Source organism: Poecilia formosa, unplaced genomic scaffold (genome assembly GCF_000485575.1).
Source record: "Poecilia formosa unplaced genomic scaffold, Poecilia_formosa-5.1.2 Scaffold207, whole genome shotgun sequence".
Classification (NCBI taxonomy): Eukaryota; Metazoa; Chordata; class Actinopteri; order Cyprinodontiformes; family Poeciliidae; genus Poecilia; species Poecilia formosa.
In genome coordinates, this window is record NW_006800146.1 from 642,504 (window position 1) to 659,021 (window position 16,518).

At 40.2% G+C, this 16,518-nt stretch overlaps 1 protein-coding gene across 1 annotated transcript in view; it reads left to right on the forward strand.

Annotated features, from left to right (window-relative positions):
- Positions 1–15,963, forward strand: part of traf4a (tnf receptor-associated factor 4a) — a 44,796-nt gene extending 28,833 nt beyond the window's left edge. Inside the window, exons 3-8 of the mRNA XM_007567344.2 lie at positions 2,412–2,463; positions 7,606–7,710; positions 7,869–8,030; positions 9,288–9,449; positions 10,969–11,124; positions 12,184–15,963. Of these exons, the coding sequence (XP_007567406.1) occupies positions 2,412–2,463; positions 7,606–7,710; positions 7,869–8,030; positions 9,288–9,449; positions 10,969–11,124; positions 12,184–12,816 (1,270 nt within the window). The 3' untranslated portion in view covers positions 12,817–15,963. The remainder of the gene's footprint in view (positions 1–2,411; positions 2,464–7,605; positions 7,711–7,868; positions 8,031–9,287; positions 9,450–10,968; positions 11,125–12,183) is intronic.
- Positions 15,964–16,518: the final 555 nt, after the last annotated feature.

The following is a 16,518-nucleotide window of genomic DNA, read 5'->3' on the forward strand; positions in this document are numbered from 1 at the left end:
CTTCTCTGCAGCCAGGACAGGAAATCATACTGATTCTCTGTGACTCGGCTCTTTTTCGCCTTTCTGCCTCTCCGTGTCTCAGAGTTAGATGGAGGGGGCCCGGAGCCGTCCCTCTGCATCTCCCCCATCCCAAACCGAGGCCCTGTCACTTCCCATCTCCTCTCAGGGTCTATGGTCGCGGGACATTCGGAGCTGGCTGGCTGGCTGTCGCGAACTTTTCGGCGATGATGACGATGAGCTCAGTAAATGGTTTCACACAAGAGATGCTGAGTGGACTCTCGCAGGCTTCCAATCGATTGACCCTCCCTCATGGCCCGTTGTGGTTTTGTTAATTGGTCTCCGGCTCACTGCTGACACAGTAACCCTAATGGAGAAGAATTACTGCTGTCCCGTCATGCATTAACCTCCCTCCTCCACCCCTCTTTCCATCAACCCTCCCTCGCTCGCTCTCGGGCCTGACCTCTGCTCCCACCCCTCCTCCCATCGCCATCAGCATCAGCAGGCGTGTTTCACAGCTGGGTAGACGGAGATGGCAGTGCGCATACAATCCCATCACGTGTTCCTGTGCCTCGGGGACCTAAGGTCAGGTGACGCTGATGACCGAATTAAAGCACTAAAAGGCAAACACTCTCTGAACAGCGCTGCTCCCTAATTAGTTTAGCTATAACAGAAGCATAGTCGCAAGACACAATGCGATACATTGTGTCTTGCACATTTGTGCAAAATACATTGTATCACATATGGAGCTCATATGTGATACATTGTGAAAGTATTCACACTGCTTTAACTTTTTCACATTAAAACCACTAACTTAAATGTATTCTATTGAGATTTTATGTGAAAAGCAAAGTACAACTAAAGTATAGGGGAAATGAAAACTTGAATGTTGTTTCGCATTTATATTTGTCCCATTTTACTCTGATACCCCTAGAGGTAAACATCTAGTGCAACTAATTGCCTTCAGAAGTTGGCAGATTGGAGTCTATCTGTGAATAAGTTAATCTCAGGCCTCAGAGGTTTGTTACAGAACATTAGTGAACAATGAGCTTCATAAAGACAGGAAAACAGAAGACAGGTCAGGGACAAAGTCATGGAGACATTTAAAGCAAACTTTCCAAGAAGAGAATGAGTTCAGGACAGCTGCTTAGAGTGCCTTCACACCAACCCCGTTTAGTCTGCTCTAATCAAGGGTTGGATTGGATTTGTGGGTTGGGTTGGATTTGTCGACAAACCTGTCGATTGCGAAGGCGTGAATACACAATCGAACTCTGATGCAGACCAAAAATAAACTCTGGTCTGCCTAGAAATCTACGTCTTGGAAGTGTGTGGTGCGGTAATACCAAGCTGGCAGGAGACTGCTCCAAAAGTAAGAATCGGACTATAGAGCAGGGCATTCTGGGTAAATACAACCACAAAAACATGAGAGTCTAGCACTACAGGGAGAAGTGGCTTGTGGTCTTTTGCCCAAGACAAAAAAGAAGTCCTATAACCACTAAAATCTGATGCTACTGCATTTTTGTTTACATTTTGCGAAGAAGGTTTTGCTCAGTGTCGTCTTCAGATTTTTTTGTGTCGTTTCCTTCAGTGGTTCTTGGTGCAGTGCCCCTACAGGCTTGGAGGTGAACAGGTTTTTCAAAGGCTTTGGTTCATTTGAAGCAGTGTAGTTTGAAAGCGAACTGCAGCAGCTGAAAATGTAACAAATGTTGCAATTTTGTTCCCCAATCCAACCAAGTCTACCAGACTATCAAGTATGAAAACACCATGAGTCAGAGAAGCAGACAAAGTGCACGTCGTAACTATCAGGACAATTTTCAGTTGTAAATTTACACTATTTTAACAGCTTCACAGTCGTCTTTTCTTTTCATATACTTTGTACTAATAATGTATAATTATTACATTACATATGTGAAAGGTCAATAATTAAAGTTATTTTTCTCAAATGTTTTGTTTTATTTCCATTTGTTTTTTCTTCTTCTTCTGTTTCCTGTTGTTTGATGCTTTCTGGCCAGGTCATTGATGGAAATGAGATTATGTTCTCAACCAACTTATCTGGTTTAGTAAAAATAAAAGTGAACAAAAGTGTCATTTTTAGCTTCCTCTGCAGCAGCTCCATAGCCGCTCTACAGAGCACATCGTCTGCAGGAGGGGGGGATGAATAAAAGAGCTTATTAAAGTCAGTTTGCTTCATGGCGCATGGAAAAGTGTGCTCCCTGTACGTCATGCAGCCTGATGAGTCAGAGGAGTTTTCAGAGTAAGGGTGAGCTTGAAAAAACTGAAACTTTGTGCTCTGCAGTGATGCTCATACAGGCTTTCTGACATTTTGACAGCACTTTGTGGTTCTTTAATACCTGTATAGTATAATTATCTTCATGTTTTTCATTAACCAACATTTTCTCTGTTTTGTTTTACAGTGAAGGCGTCTTCAAATGTCCAGAGGATCAGCTCCCTTTAGACTATGCCAAGGTACGACGGACACACCGGCCTGACACTAATTCACACCACAAACTCTTGAGTTATTGATCTAACAACGCATTACAAACTTGTATGCATTTGTGCATATTCCCTGGAAGTCTTGGAGCAGTCCAACCCTACTTTTAATATTTACACTCATAACAAGCAGCAACATGTATTAGATAGAAACAGCGAGGCGTCCCGTCTGTTCGATACTCTACAAACACAGATGTAGCCGTCTGTGGTTTAGGCGTGTACTGCTACAGGATCGATGGAGTAATACAACCTTGAGTAAAACATGCTGGTTTCAAAGCATTTATCCAGAAAATTAGAATAAACAAAGAGCATAATTATTTTTTTTGTTTGTTTGTTTTTAACATAACTCTGAGGCCCCTTCAGTTTCCACATCATGTCTCTCTCTCTCTCTCAGTGTTCTATATTGGACATATTGTCAAACTGCTGAATTGTTTTTTGTTTTTGTTTTTTTTTTTTAATAACAGATTGACAAGTTGAGTAAGCTAACAATAAGCGGTGACCCAAAGGCAGCATTGATTTATTTTATTTTTTTTCTCCCCCAGTCGATGACTCTGTATTCGGCCCATTGTAGATTGGTTCAGAACATACTTAACAGGACATGACAGCTTTGTGTCATTTAGCGGTGCTAAATCTCAGCGAACAAAGATCACATGTGGAGTTCTTCAAGACTCCATTCTCAGCCCACTTTATCCAATATCTACATTCTCACTGTCAATGTCTCTAATGTCTCTTACCATACGCTGATGACACACAAATTTATATTTCTGTGTCACCAGATGACTGCTATTATTATTTCTGTCACTGAGTATGCGTGTCGGTAATATCATAGATTAGACGAGCTAGAGTTTCTTTCACTTAAGTCATAAAAGACAGAATTTGTTGTTTCTGGTCCCCGAAATTACAAGGTTAGCTCAATTGTTTTTCCAGTCACTTTGTAAATTTGTTAAAGTTTATGACATAGGATCCATAATTCTAGCTTTTAGTTTCAAAGAAGCATAACAATGACAACCCAAGATACTGACCTCCGCCCTTTAGAACCTCGTCTCCAAACAAATAAACAGTCCCACAGACGTTGCATCTATCAGCTTTATTCAGATCAAAATGTTTATATAAGTGGGACATTTAACTGAATAAATATGGACTGCTTTGCATTTTACTGTTGTATGACTTAATGTGAGCATGGTATCAAATCTATTCAGCGTTTTAGATCACTAACATGAAACAAATACAAAAGTGGGTTAGAAACAAGACAAAGCTAATCCATTTAAAATGGATGTTTGTTTGTTCCCCCCGCCCCCAAGAAAATTATCATCTGCTCCTACGAGAACAAATACACCATCTCAGAGGAGACGAGCAGTTATTATAACAAATCTAGTGCATGTAAAAACGTGAACTTGTGCGAACCCTGCAAACATCTGGTATTCCTTTATGTATCTTGTACGAAGCCATCAAGTTTTGACAGGTTCAGACTGCAGCTGGTTAAACGCTGTGACTTTTACTTCACTTTGTTCAAATAAAAACCTGAGGGTCTGTGTCTCTGATTTACTGTAGTGCATAAAGGCAGTAAAACACGTCTTCACCCCCAAGTTAGAGGTTGCAATTTATTTCATTACACCAGAACATTTATTAAAACCATTGCACTCAATCACTCCCTGAGCAGACTGAGAAATAAATTTCAGTTTCCCTCCAAATGTAAGGTAATCATATTGTGCTCATGGAGGGGGGGGGTATAAAGACCGTATGCAGAGTCAGGACTCTCTCATGTATGATCTCTGCTTTTCAAAGCAACTACATTTCAGAGATAAGGGACACGGAAGGATCATTTCTCTTTTTTTATGCTACAGCTTTTGGCATATTTCTCTCATGCTAGACTTTGTCTTATTCATTCTACAAGACTTAAGCAACACATACAACATCCACAATCACAAAAAAGAAAAATATTAAACATAATAATGTCTGCAGATCTCTTAAATAAATGCTCTCCATTTTGATACCTCACCACACTGCTGAAAAGATGTAAATAAATCTTAAATATTTGTGTTGTTTTTCATGAATCTCAGTACTATATAGTGGACACAGTTAATTAGTGAAACTGGTGCAGATATTATTGGGCAGAATGTGATGATGTGTTGTTTGATCGAGTATCTTGAGTGGCAAGCAGTTTTTGGAAAAATATTTAATAACTTCTCCTTGGGTAAAAAACCATGATCTGTTTCCCCCAGTAGCACTAGACTTCCATGTTTGTTTGGTTGCATTTACCCAGAATGCACTGCGCTGCAGTGTCCCGCTTTTGGAGTGGTCTCCAGTCCGCTTGGCGTTCACATATTCATTCAAACCACGTCAGAGTTCACTTCGACCGACCTGAGAGCTCGGTTTGTAGACGGACCAGAGTTCAGTTTTTGGGTTTGCAACAGTCCTTCCCAAACAAACCAGACTTTCTAGACTTTAGTTCGCTTTAATCAAACAGGCCTGGCATGAATGCACACTTAGTGTTTTCAGGATGAAGAATTAAGGGAAGGGGACGTCTAGCTTAGATGTCCTCAGCTATGTAACCGACACCTTGAAAGCCTGAGCTGTGTAAAGACTGGACAACACAACATGAAGAAAAAGCGAAAGTAGAGATGTTTACGTTCAGCAGTGAACCTGAACTGCTGCATGATCAGCAGGGCCCGGTGCTGGGAGCGATGAAGACGTCTCTAATAGCAGGAACTCCCCAGGGGGGGGATGGAGGCGCTCATGGCACACCTGTCAGACACTGTTATTTACCAAGGCGCTCCCAGGCTCCCAGTCGCCTGCAAATTACCCCCGTCTTGGTAGTCTTCTGTCATGGTTATCGTAACGCTCACTGCACGCTGTCCCTCCTTTCCAAAAAAATAAATAAATAAATAAAAATGCACAAACACAACCACATAAGAACAGCGGTGCAGTCATTAAAGGATTGTCCTGCTGCCACTGCTGCTGTATTTATGGTGAGGGGCTGAAATTGCTGCTGCAGACAGAATAAACCCCCAACTTGAACCGAAGAGCTTAACCTCTCCCTGATGAGCCGGGGACTAAGTTATTAAAATGTCATTATTGCAGCCTTCCAAGCAGATTCTAAGACTGGAACAATGAGAGACTGTTCTTTTTTTCCCCGCCCCCCCAAAAAAGTTTATTGCAGCAAAATCTTTTGTGGACAGGATTGAAAAGCTTACATATCTGTCTGAACTTGAACATGACCTGAGTGAGCGGAGTTATTTTAAGACATTTCCAGGTGCGTTGTGTTTTTGATTGGACCGTTTGTACTCATGTTTCAGTGCGGGTGCACGTGACTGAACAAATCACAACTCAACAGCCAGGCTACAGAGGGCTGTTGTGACATTTGTTAGGAAGTGGCTTTTCTTGTTTGACCGGGTTTTTTTTTCCCCGGCGTTGGGGGACGGAGGCTTAAAAGCCTCAGGACAGCGACTTGATGGAGAGGATTTCAGGGGATTTTAGTAGAATGCAGCCTCTTCCTCATTGTTCAGTGACCACGGATAAATATTTCTCTGCCTCTTTACTGCCTCTTTACTTTACTTTTCTCTCTCTGAGGTCTCATAAAGTCATAAACTTCTTCATTATCACTGCAGTGGCAGGCCTGACTCACTGCTGCAGTGTAATAAAAAAAGAAAAGAAAAAAGATGTGAAATTCCCTCATTTCTCTGTGCAGCTTAGTGCAAACGGTGTCGTCTTTCCACAGTCTTGTGGTTTTAGTTCAGTTTGGGATGTTTAATGGTACTAGAAGAGTAAGCTTTTTTTTTTTTTTTTTGCTCCTTAACTACCACTGTCGGGCTGCCACTGTTTCTGGTTAAACTAGACTGATTACATGTCAAAGTCCAAAAGTAGAGTGACTTTATCATCAATCAGGTAAATATGTAAACTTTCCTAAAAATGTGACAGCTTAAGAGCTGAAAAGAATCTAAATATAAGCTCACATGTGAGCAGAAAATTAAATCAACTTCTAGATTTTGCTAATATAACTGTGAGAGCTAATTCTCAAACGATTTTTATTTTTTACATTTTCAAAAAAAAAAAATGTAATTGGTGTTATGCCCTGATGCTCGGTTAGGTAAAATGTGTGGCCGTTATTTTTTTGTATTCATTGTGTTGAAAGGTTAGGAAACTATATGTATATCAGTAAATATAATTATTGGGCATAACGGCAATATTAATATTGAACCTTGATATCCCAAATTTTCACATTAGTGCATCTTTAGAATTTAACATTTAAAATATTATTTTCCAGCCTTTCTGCTACAAATCGTCATTAGTTACTTATCAGTCCCTCCAGTTTTTCGTGGAAACTCATGGAAAATAAACAGATCAAAAAGTCACACTTACTGTCAGACATAAGTGCAGAATTTCTTTCAAATTTTTCTAAAGTAGCACCACAAAATCGGATTTTGATTGCAAAAAAATACAAAGACATTTGTGAAATTGGATTATTATACATTGGTGAAAAAACAGTGTGTCTAGCATTACAAAAAGAGCAGTCTTTATGGTCATTCCTTGAAAATGTGCAGACTTTTTTTTTTTTTTAAGCGTTATGACATTTTCAAACAAAAGCTAAGCAATTCCCTAGCACCCCTTGTTTGGGATTAGCACAGCTATAGTAGTTAGCATAATCTAAAGAGATTTTTCTGAGGTTTTTTAAAAGGTGGCCAACATTTCCAGATCTAGAATGTTCCATGACAGACAGATAACCAGAGCACCTTAGCTGCTCTCTGTTCAGCCTTTTTTTTTTTTTTAGTTGTTGAAGTCTTGCTCTCTCTTGCTCCCTTGCAGCCTGTATGATATGCAGACATATTGTTGAACATTCAGCTTCCAATTTGAAGTTTCCATCTTTTTGAGTCTCACCTCACTGAGACTCAAATGGTCCGCCTTAACTATTTGGTCTCTTCACTCATATAATTGGCAAATAAATCCTAAGTGTTATCAACACACGTTTTTCATGCTAATGTCACATTCAGCCAGGTTGGCGGAGTCTTCCAGGACACACCAGATACAGATGACATTGCCCAAAACGCTACCGTTGCTAGTGTACAGCAGCAGGTATCTGCATCTGTCTGCCCTGACTTCATGCCACGTTGTCGCCCTCAGATCTACCCGGACCCGGAGCTGGAGCAGCAAATCCTGGCGCTGCCCATCCGCTGCATCCACAGCGAGGAGGGCTGCCGCTGGACCGGACAGATGAAGCAGCTGCAGGTGAGAAGAAGCTCATGCTTCTCTCTCTCTCTCTCTCTCTCTCTCTCTCTCTCTTTCTCTCTCTCTCTCTCTCCGTCATTCACTCGTCCGTTTCGGGCAAGTGAATGACAAATGGGGCAAGTCCGCTGAACCTGTGGCTGCTTCTCCTCCCCCCTCAGGGCCACTTCTCCACCTGCGCCTTCAACGTGATCCCATGCCCCAACCGCTGCTCCGTCAAGCTGACGCGCCGCGACCTGCCAGACCACCTGCAGCACGACTGCCCCAAGCGCAAGGTCAAGTGCGAGTTTTGCGGCAGCGAGTTCACCGGCGAGGCCTATGAGGTAAACACTGCTTTTTTGTTTGTTTGTTTTTCGTCGTGGTTGTGTGAGTTTGATGGAAAAAGAAACACCTGGAGAGAGATGACTCATGGTGTCAAATGAAAGAAGTACCTGTTAAAAACAGCTGGAAGAACTTGGGCCGCTAATACGGTGACGCACGGACGTCACCGTATTAGGAAAATATTTTCTGGTAGCACGAATGATGGAAGAGGAAACAACTTTTATTTTCATCAGCAACTGAATGGAGGGGCCTTACACTCCTCACTAACACCTCTGTTGGTTCTGACTCTCCTCTGTTTACTCTCTCTCCCTATGTACACATTTCCAGAACCACTACCTTTCACTTTCAAATAAACAACTAAAAAAACTGCTAGAAATGTTATATGAAGGTTACTACCTTTCTGGTCTATCTACCCTCTTTCTTTTCTTTGCTTCTGACGTTGTCCTGCCTTCTTTCCTTTGTGTTTCAGTCTTTTATCCTTTCCTTTCTTCCCTTCTTCCTTCTTGTGTCCGGTTTTGTGGGTTTCATCTTCTAAGTGTAAATGTCTTCCATTACTATTATTATTTTGTTACATTTTAAAATAAGCATAAAGAACTGAGACCTGTTGGAACCCTTACAGAAAGGCTAACCCTGAGCACACAAGAGCTAGCGACGAGACACAACAAAGTTGAAAAATTTTAAAACTTTTATTGCTGTCTTCCATATCGTCTCCAATGAGTTGGAGTCATTGCCAGCAAGTGGCAATGACTTTTTCCTTTCTCAATCATTTGTCAAGCCTGTCACTCATGATAGACATAAAGTTCTAGATAGCTAGCTCTCCTTATGGCAACCCGCTAGCCAGTTTAGTGGTTATTGGCCAGCTACTAGCTAGCTAACTGGTGCCTAAGAGCAGACTAGCTAGCTACCTGTTACTGGTAGCCTCACCTGCCACAGAAGGCAAAGAGGTCTACGCTCAACTCAAAACTTTTGCCTGATGGAAAAATACCTACATATACAAGAATATATGAGATTAAATGGTTCTGTCACGACACAATGCAAGACCTGTGATTAACATATTTAAGACCAATGCACATTATTGTAATGTATTTAAGATATTTTAAGATCTTCGTTATAGATACATGAATTTAAAACTTTTTAAGGATGCGCCGACAATCAAAGTTTGGATTTGGGTTTTTTTTTTTTTTTGTTGTTGTTTTAATTATCACTAATTTCTCTACTCACATTTGTTTCTGTTTTGTTTGTTTGCTTGTTTTGGTCAGAACCACCAGGGCGTGTGTCCTCAGGAGAGCGTTTACTGTGAGAACAAATGCGGAGCGAGGATGATGCGTCGCCTGCTGTCCCAGCACAGCATGGCCGAGTGTCCCAAACGCACGCAGCCCTGCAAGTACTGCGGCAAAGAGTTCGTCTTCGACACAATCCAGGTGAGTTTCGCTTGAGCCAAAAAAAAAAAGAAATTGGTAATTGTAAGAAAACAGATCCAACCTATATTTGACACAACAGGCAGAAACGCATTTATTTTCATTTAAGTATTCCTGCAGCTGCTTTCTGTTTGAGGCCTGAGCAGCGCAGGACAAAGAAGAAGTGCAGCAGGAGCAGCAGTATGTTTCCATTCAGGGTGTCTGTGTCCTTCTCCAGCTGGATGCGGTGTGAGCCGCTGCCATTATTGCTTTTAAGTTGAGGTCTCTTCCCCTCAGCACTTCTCTGACAAAGGCAGAGCTGTGATTTTCCCCTCCTCTCACATGCTGGGTCAAGATGTGCTGAAGTAACCAAACGTGGGTCGCAATGCTGAACAGCTGATTTCCTGTATTTTCATGGATTTTCACTAACTTGTGAACACCGAGAAGCTTTCAAGCTGATGAAACACTTTCTCCTCTGAGCGAGAAACACCAAACATTAAGTTGCGTGCAATTCTTCTGTTGTTGGCAAACGATGCGACTTTTAAATATCTTTTTGAATTTCTTTTCAGTTCTTTAAAACTTTGTCTACAGCGATTTCAGTAGTTTATGGCAGAGGTTCCCAAACTGTGGGGCGCGCCCCCTGGGGGGGGCGCCGTGTCATTGTAAGGGGGGGGCATGCGGGAAGCCATCTGGATGAAAAAAAAAACAAAACATGAACACTGTATGCGCTGGGTTTTTACCTTTGAATGGCCAACTCTCTGTTATTCCTATCTCAATTTGATACAGTAGAGGCTTCCACACTTCCCATATTTGTGTCCTCTGTCACTTTTATCAGCAGTTAAAACTGTTTAATCCATTGTTAACATGTTGTAACCTGTTTTTCCGAGCCGCCTTTAAACGCAACATGAGCGCAACGACGCTCGCGCTGGGTTTACAACCTGTGAAGGAGACCTGCTGCTGCTGTGCGGAGCTACGTAGGTTTGTGTTAGAATCACGGCAGCAAACCAGCAAAACGCAAAGAACTTTTCACAGTTTTTCCCTCCAAACTAACCGACTGAGTTGAGTAAAGCTGTTGGATGCAGGTAATGTTAGCTAAAAGATGACTAGCTAATATCAATACAGAAGCTTAAGCTTAACAAGTACTTTGTAGGCTACCGATGTTGGTGTCTATTTTCAGCTACGTACATTCATTTTGCCCCCAAAAAAGTCAAGGCCCCCCCCCCCACTGTCACACGCGTCGTTTCAACCAGACAGCCATTTGTAATCCATAGGGGGGGGCGCAGAAAATGTTTGGAAACCACTGGGGGGGCGCAGAAGAAAAAGTTTGGGAACCACTGGTTTATGGAAACCCAGATGATTATATTGATTCACTGACTTTGCAGCAAACCTAGTGGGTCTGAACCTTTGTTTGTCATCTTGTCAAAAGTGAACAAAACGATATGTATTCATCCCAAAGATACCTGAAATGAATGGAAAGCATATTGTCTCTTTTTCATTCATTCAAACGAAAATAATGTTTCTGTTTCCATTCTCTTGAATGCAGAACCACCAGTATCACTGCCCTCGCTTTCCTGTCCAGTGTCCAAACCAATGCGGCACTCCCAACATCGCCCGGGAGGACCTGGCCAACCACGTCAAGGACAACTGCGGCAACGCACTTGTCCTCTGTCCTTTCAAAGACGCCGGCTGCAAACACAGGGTAAGACTGACCTGCATCCGTTCTCATTAAAATTCTCCTGACTCTGTAGGAATTTTCTTTTAACACGTCCATTGTTGTGTTAATCATTAGCCAGGAAGCTTTTAAAAAAAATACATAATCTTTACTTTGTGACCTTGGTTACCAGGTCCAAAGATCCAGATTGTTGTCTAATAAGAGGACAGGCACAAACAGAATGACACATCTATCTGTGTCTTTTTTAAAGCTACCAAAGTCTGGAAATGTGGAAACATCAAACGCTGTGATGTCAATTTTCCACTTTTTTTAGTCTCTGAGAGTCAAGAAAGCCTCAAATATAAGCAAACAGAAACATAAAAGCAATAATAATAACAGTAAAATAGAGACAATAATAATAACGGTAAAATAGAGACAATAATAATAACGGTAAAATAGAGACTATATGGTAAATATAAAGAAATACCAGATGCAAATTGGTTTTTAAACAAACTGGTTCATGAACGTTCTGATATGAATAAATACGATTTTATAAATCATGAAGGCAACCAAGAGTTCTAATAATGTTGGGATGTAGACTTACAACTTTTCAAAATGTAAGCTAATAACCTGATAGTGTACGTCTTCTGTTGATTTAGATTTGCTGTTCCCCATTTTCCAAAGTTGACTGCAGTTTGAAAATACAAAGAATTTTTAAAGAGACAGAGGCTCAATTTCAAGCCGTTAAATTACAAAGTCAATTGTCTTTTAAGTTGTATTTGATACACATGACATTTTTATAATAACTGAAGTTAACATAATTACTTGGTTGTGCTGTAAAATGGCACCATGTGACTACAAAATACATAATACTGCTCTCTTAATAAAAATAAACTTCTGGATAAAGTTACAAGGAAATTAATTATCTTGACCCATGAACCTATCACGTTTCAAATCAACCTTGACACATTATTTGATTGAGTCAGATGAACAAAATGTTTTTTTTTACTTAACAAAGACTCATGAAAAATAATCAAATATATTCAGTATAGAATTAACTGTATTTTATGAACTCTTGAACAGAAGTGATTTGTTTTCTCCCTGCAGTGCCCTAAGCTGGCTATTAGCCGTCACTTGGAAGAGACCACCAAGTCACACCTCACCCTGATGTGTAACTTGGTCGGTCGCCAACGGCAAGAAATCCTGGAGCTGCGACGAGAGATGGAGGAGCTGTCGGTCAGCCAAGATGGCGTCCTCATTTGGAAACTCAGTGACTACTCCCGCAAACTCCAAGAGGCCAAACTGCGGAGCAACCACGAGTTCTTCAGCCCGCCATTCTACACGCACCGCTACGGCTACAAGCTTCAGGTGTCGGCCTTCCTGAACGGCAACGGCAGCGGCGAGGGCTCCCACCTCTCCGTCTACATCCGCGTCCTGCCGGGAGAGTACGACAACCTGCTGGAGTGGCCCTTCTCTTATAAGGTGACGTTCTCCATCCTGGACCAGAGCGACCCGTCCCTCTCCAAACCCCAGCACATCACAGAGACCTTCAACCCGGACCCCAACTGGAAGAATTTCCAGAAGCCCTGCAGCAGCCGCAACTCGCTGGACGAGAGCACCCTGGGCTTCGGCTACCCCAAGTTCATCTCACACGAGGAAATCAAGAAGAGGAACTACATCCGAGACAACTGCATCTTCATCAAGGCCTCTATAGATATTCCCCAGAAGATAATGGGTTGAGACCCAAGTGTTAGTTTTTTCTGTCCATGAAGGAAGATGGGTTAAAGACTGGAACTGACGCTTAACCTTGAAAACTTCTAAACGTCACCCTTTAGATCTTTCCTCCCCCGATTGCCTCTCCGCCGCAGAGCTTAAAGCGAGTCTGGTTTGTGCGAGCTGACTTGGAGGAACTCGCATCACGAGAGGGGGGAAAATGTTTGGTCTGCAGAGCTGTCACTTGTTGACGTTCCTTTTTTACGTTGTTTTTTTCTATGCGTTTGCTGACCTTTTGATCACCCTCTGCAACTTAAAGCCTTTGAAATCAAACAGTGCCTAGAGTGTTTATCTTGAGTTATACTTCTGTTTTTGTTTCTGCAGTACCAACACAATAAGAATGTGGTAAAGATATAGATATATAAGGTTTGAAGGGCATCTGTGAGCGGAAAGAAGCAAATGTTCAGCACCGCTCCAAAGAAGAGGGACCTAGCAGATTCAAACTCAAGCCCAACTGACTTTTGTTTACACACTCAGACCGTACCGTGATCTTTTAACAAACACACCGTCCCACATAACTACCACCAATAAGGTTTATATAAACACAAACATACAAATACTTTTAGGTGACCTTAAATATGTAGATGTTTTAATTAAATACCTTTGACAATTCATTACTCTCCTTAGGCCATGAAAACTCTTACCATATGCTAAATGTGAAATTTCCGTTTCTTGTTTGTTTAACTTACCTTACAGAGTTGAAGCCTGAAAAACAGAATGGTTTTGTTAAGGAAACATTCATCTAACCACAGATAAAAAATTGCAATCTTGAATCTAGGACACAAATTTAAGACTAAGCAACTTCCTGTTTTATTGATTTCTGGTTTATGTACCTCCACCGAACTTGAAATTTCAGGTTAGCATGTCTGACCTTTAGCAGAATACTGACCATAGCTTCCAGAGACTTATTAAAAAGACTTAATAACTGAGGCCTTATGGTTTTTACTATACTAGAAAGAAAATTCATTTGTGCTGATAATGAAATTAAAGCTGGCTTCAGACACGCTTAAATATCCTTAATAAGAACCAGAACCAGGAAGAACTTATAAAACCTCTTCTCATTTACCTCTAAAAAACCCCCATATTTTTACTATCCTAAAACTTGACAAAAACATTTGAAACTAAAACTAACATCTGTTTTCAAATGGCTAGGTTTAATTTAAATATTTGAAGAATAACCAACTTGACTTTTATTGAACAACTATTACCCAACACTAGATGTAAATCTCACTCCTGGACCTAAACCGTCAAATTATCTGCTCTAATTTTATGTTTTTATGCTAAGATATGCTAACTACAAATTATTAGCATAGTTTTGCATTGACAGCTACATACATTTCCATTTACTTTTTGTAACAGTAAAAAGTCATTTTGAGTTTTGTTTTTACCTTTCCAAAAACACTTAAGCAAGACTGTTGCAATTATACAGCTAAAGGCAATCTTTGAATCGCTAAGTTTAGCTTAACACTGAATAAAAAATAAGAACCAGCATGGCTTTTACTGAACAGTTACCACCCAGCAGTAGATGTAAAATGTAATTCTTCCACACCTATAGATGGAGCAAGTTTACTATTTGTTCTAGATTTCAGTCGTTTAAGGATTTTGCATACTCGCAAGAACTGAGAAAGATTTTTTATTTTCTCAAGGTGTCAAGATTTCACAGAAAAGTAACAGCACAACTCTTGGGACGTCAGCAAAAGCTTTTTCCCGTTAAACACGTCCTATATAATTTTTAAATTTCAAAGGTTTTACTAGATGATTTGTTGAGAATACGCTGCATTCATTTCCTACTGCTCTGGAATTTCCCTGCTCTTGCGTAGTATGCATAGCCCTCTAGGCTAACGATTGCTAACAATTTTCATTAGCAAAGCTTACCCTAAATATTCAAACATCTGTTCACTTGTGTCCTCTAACAGAGAAAGTCTGATTTTATATACTTTTTTTAAAACATTGCCAAAACCAAGACAACTCTTAAAACAAATTACACGAGAATGCTGAATATCTGTTAGTTGTTATCGTAGCACGAACTAACTTGCACTCTTGTGTAAGTAGTAACCAGATCAAAGTGGCAGGGGCTCTCTGGTGTACTGAACACACACACACAACTCTAACGGGGTCCATATTTACAGAGTCCTCACACTAATAAGAGAGGTTACCATACCTTTTGTCCACTTCCTCCCATCTATCAGAATACACACGCAATCTAAGAGTGAAGGAAAAGCCATGTGGCCTTTTTACAAAGTGTGTTTTCGCATGAGGGTTTTAAAGGTAAGCAGGCAAACGCATACTTCATGTGTCAAAACCTCGTTCTCACGTTTTTTATTTTTTTATTTTTTTTTTTTATGTAAGCTGTATTCTTGAAATCCTCACTTGTTGATGACTTTTTGCTATTATTTTTGAAGTTAACAAGAACTGTCAAAACAAAAACTTTTCTGATTTTGTTTTTATAAAATGTGAACCTTGGTGGCATAACCTATAAAGACAATGAACATTTGACATTAGTGTGTTGATTCGCACACGTGGGGAATGGAAAGGCATTCAGAGGCTCGGTGTAATGAGGGACTGTTGGCTCAACACACAACGTGACGAACACGAGCAGTCCCATGCTGTACACGCGTTTTCGTCAAAGCACCATAAGGAGCTAAGAAGACTTTTACAGTTTACTTATGATATATGTGAATACTAATGTAAAAAAAATGCAGAAGCACATTCTGTCTTTTTATTATTACACATGGGGGGAATTCTTAATTTCTTGTCATGAATACCAGCTGATATTTTACAGTGACACAAAAAGGCAAAGATATAAAAAAAGGGGAAAAAAACAACTTTTTTGTAAGATTCTGTATTTTTCAAAACGGTTAACTGTTTTATACAAGCTCTTTATGTTGGAGAGTCGGGGTTGACTTTGGGAGTTTTCGGACCCATTCGTCTTTTGAACATTTGGATAATTCGTTTGTCTGTCTGTGTGGTTTGAGCCTGTTCTGTCTGTATTATTTCCTCTTAAAAATATTTATTTTAAGGAGCCATCCGGAGTCTAGACTGATGGCACAAATGTTTTATGTTGATTGATGAGTGCTTGTCAATTTCTTATGTAAAATAAAATACCGTATATCAGTTGTTTTACTTATTTCCATTTGTGCTCCACAATGAAGCAATCAGTTAAATGCTTCATTGTGTTATGGAAACACCAGTTGACATATAATCACCAAAGTAAAGGCAACGTTATTGTAAAAGTAAACCACAAATTTAAAAAAGGCCTCCATTAAGTAATTTTATTTGCATAGCACTGAGTGTGCTTTTCAAGAAAATAAAGAAATGAAGAGAAAATGACATTGAGAATAAATATGACAGAACACTTGCATAAGAGGAATCATTAAAATGAAAATTTTAAACTGGGAGTTGGTCTTAAAGTTACGCGTTACAAAAACTAAATGCTGCCTGTCCTTTTTTATTTCTATGACATGGATGGTTAAAGGAAAACGATCAGGAAACCTCTTAGAAATATGGCAGTCGTCCTTATCTAATAATCCTATCCAAGCTGATTTAAAATAAAAGGAAACATAGAGAAATGGATAACGGTGATAAAACTTTGACCTCTGATTATTAGACGTACATCTTAATCACTGATTTATCTAACAGGTTAAAGTTATTTGAACATTTTAAAAAATA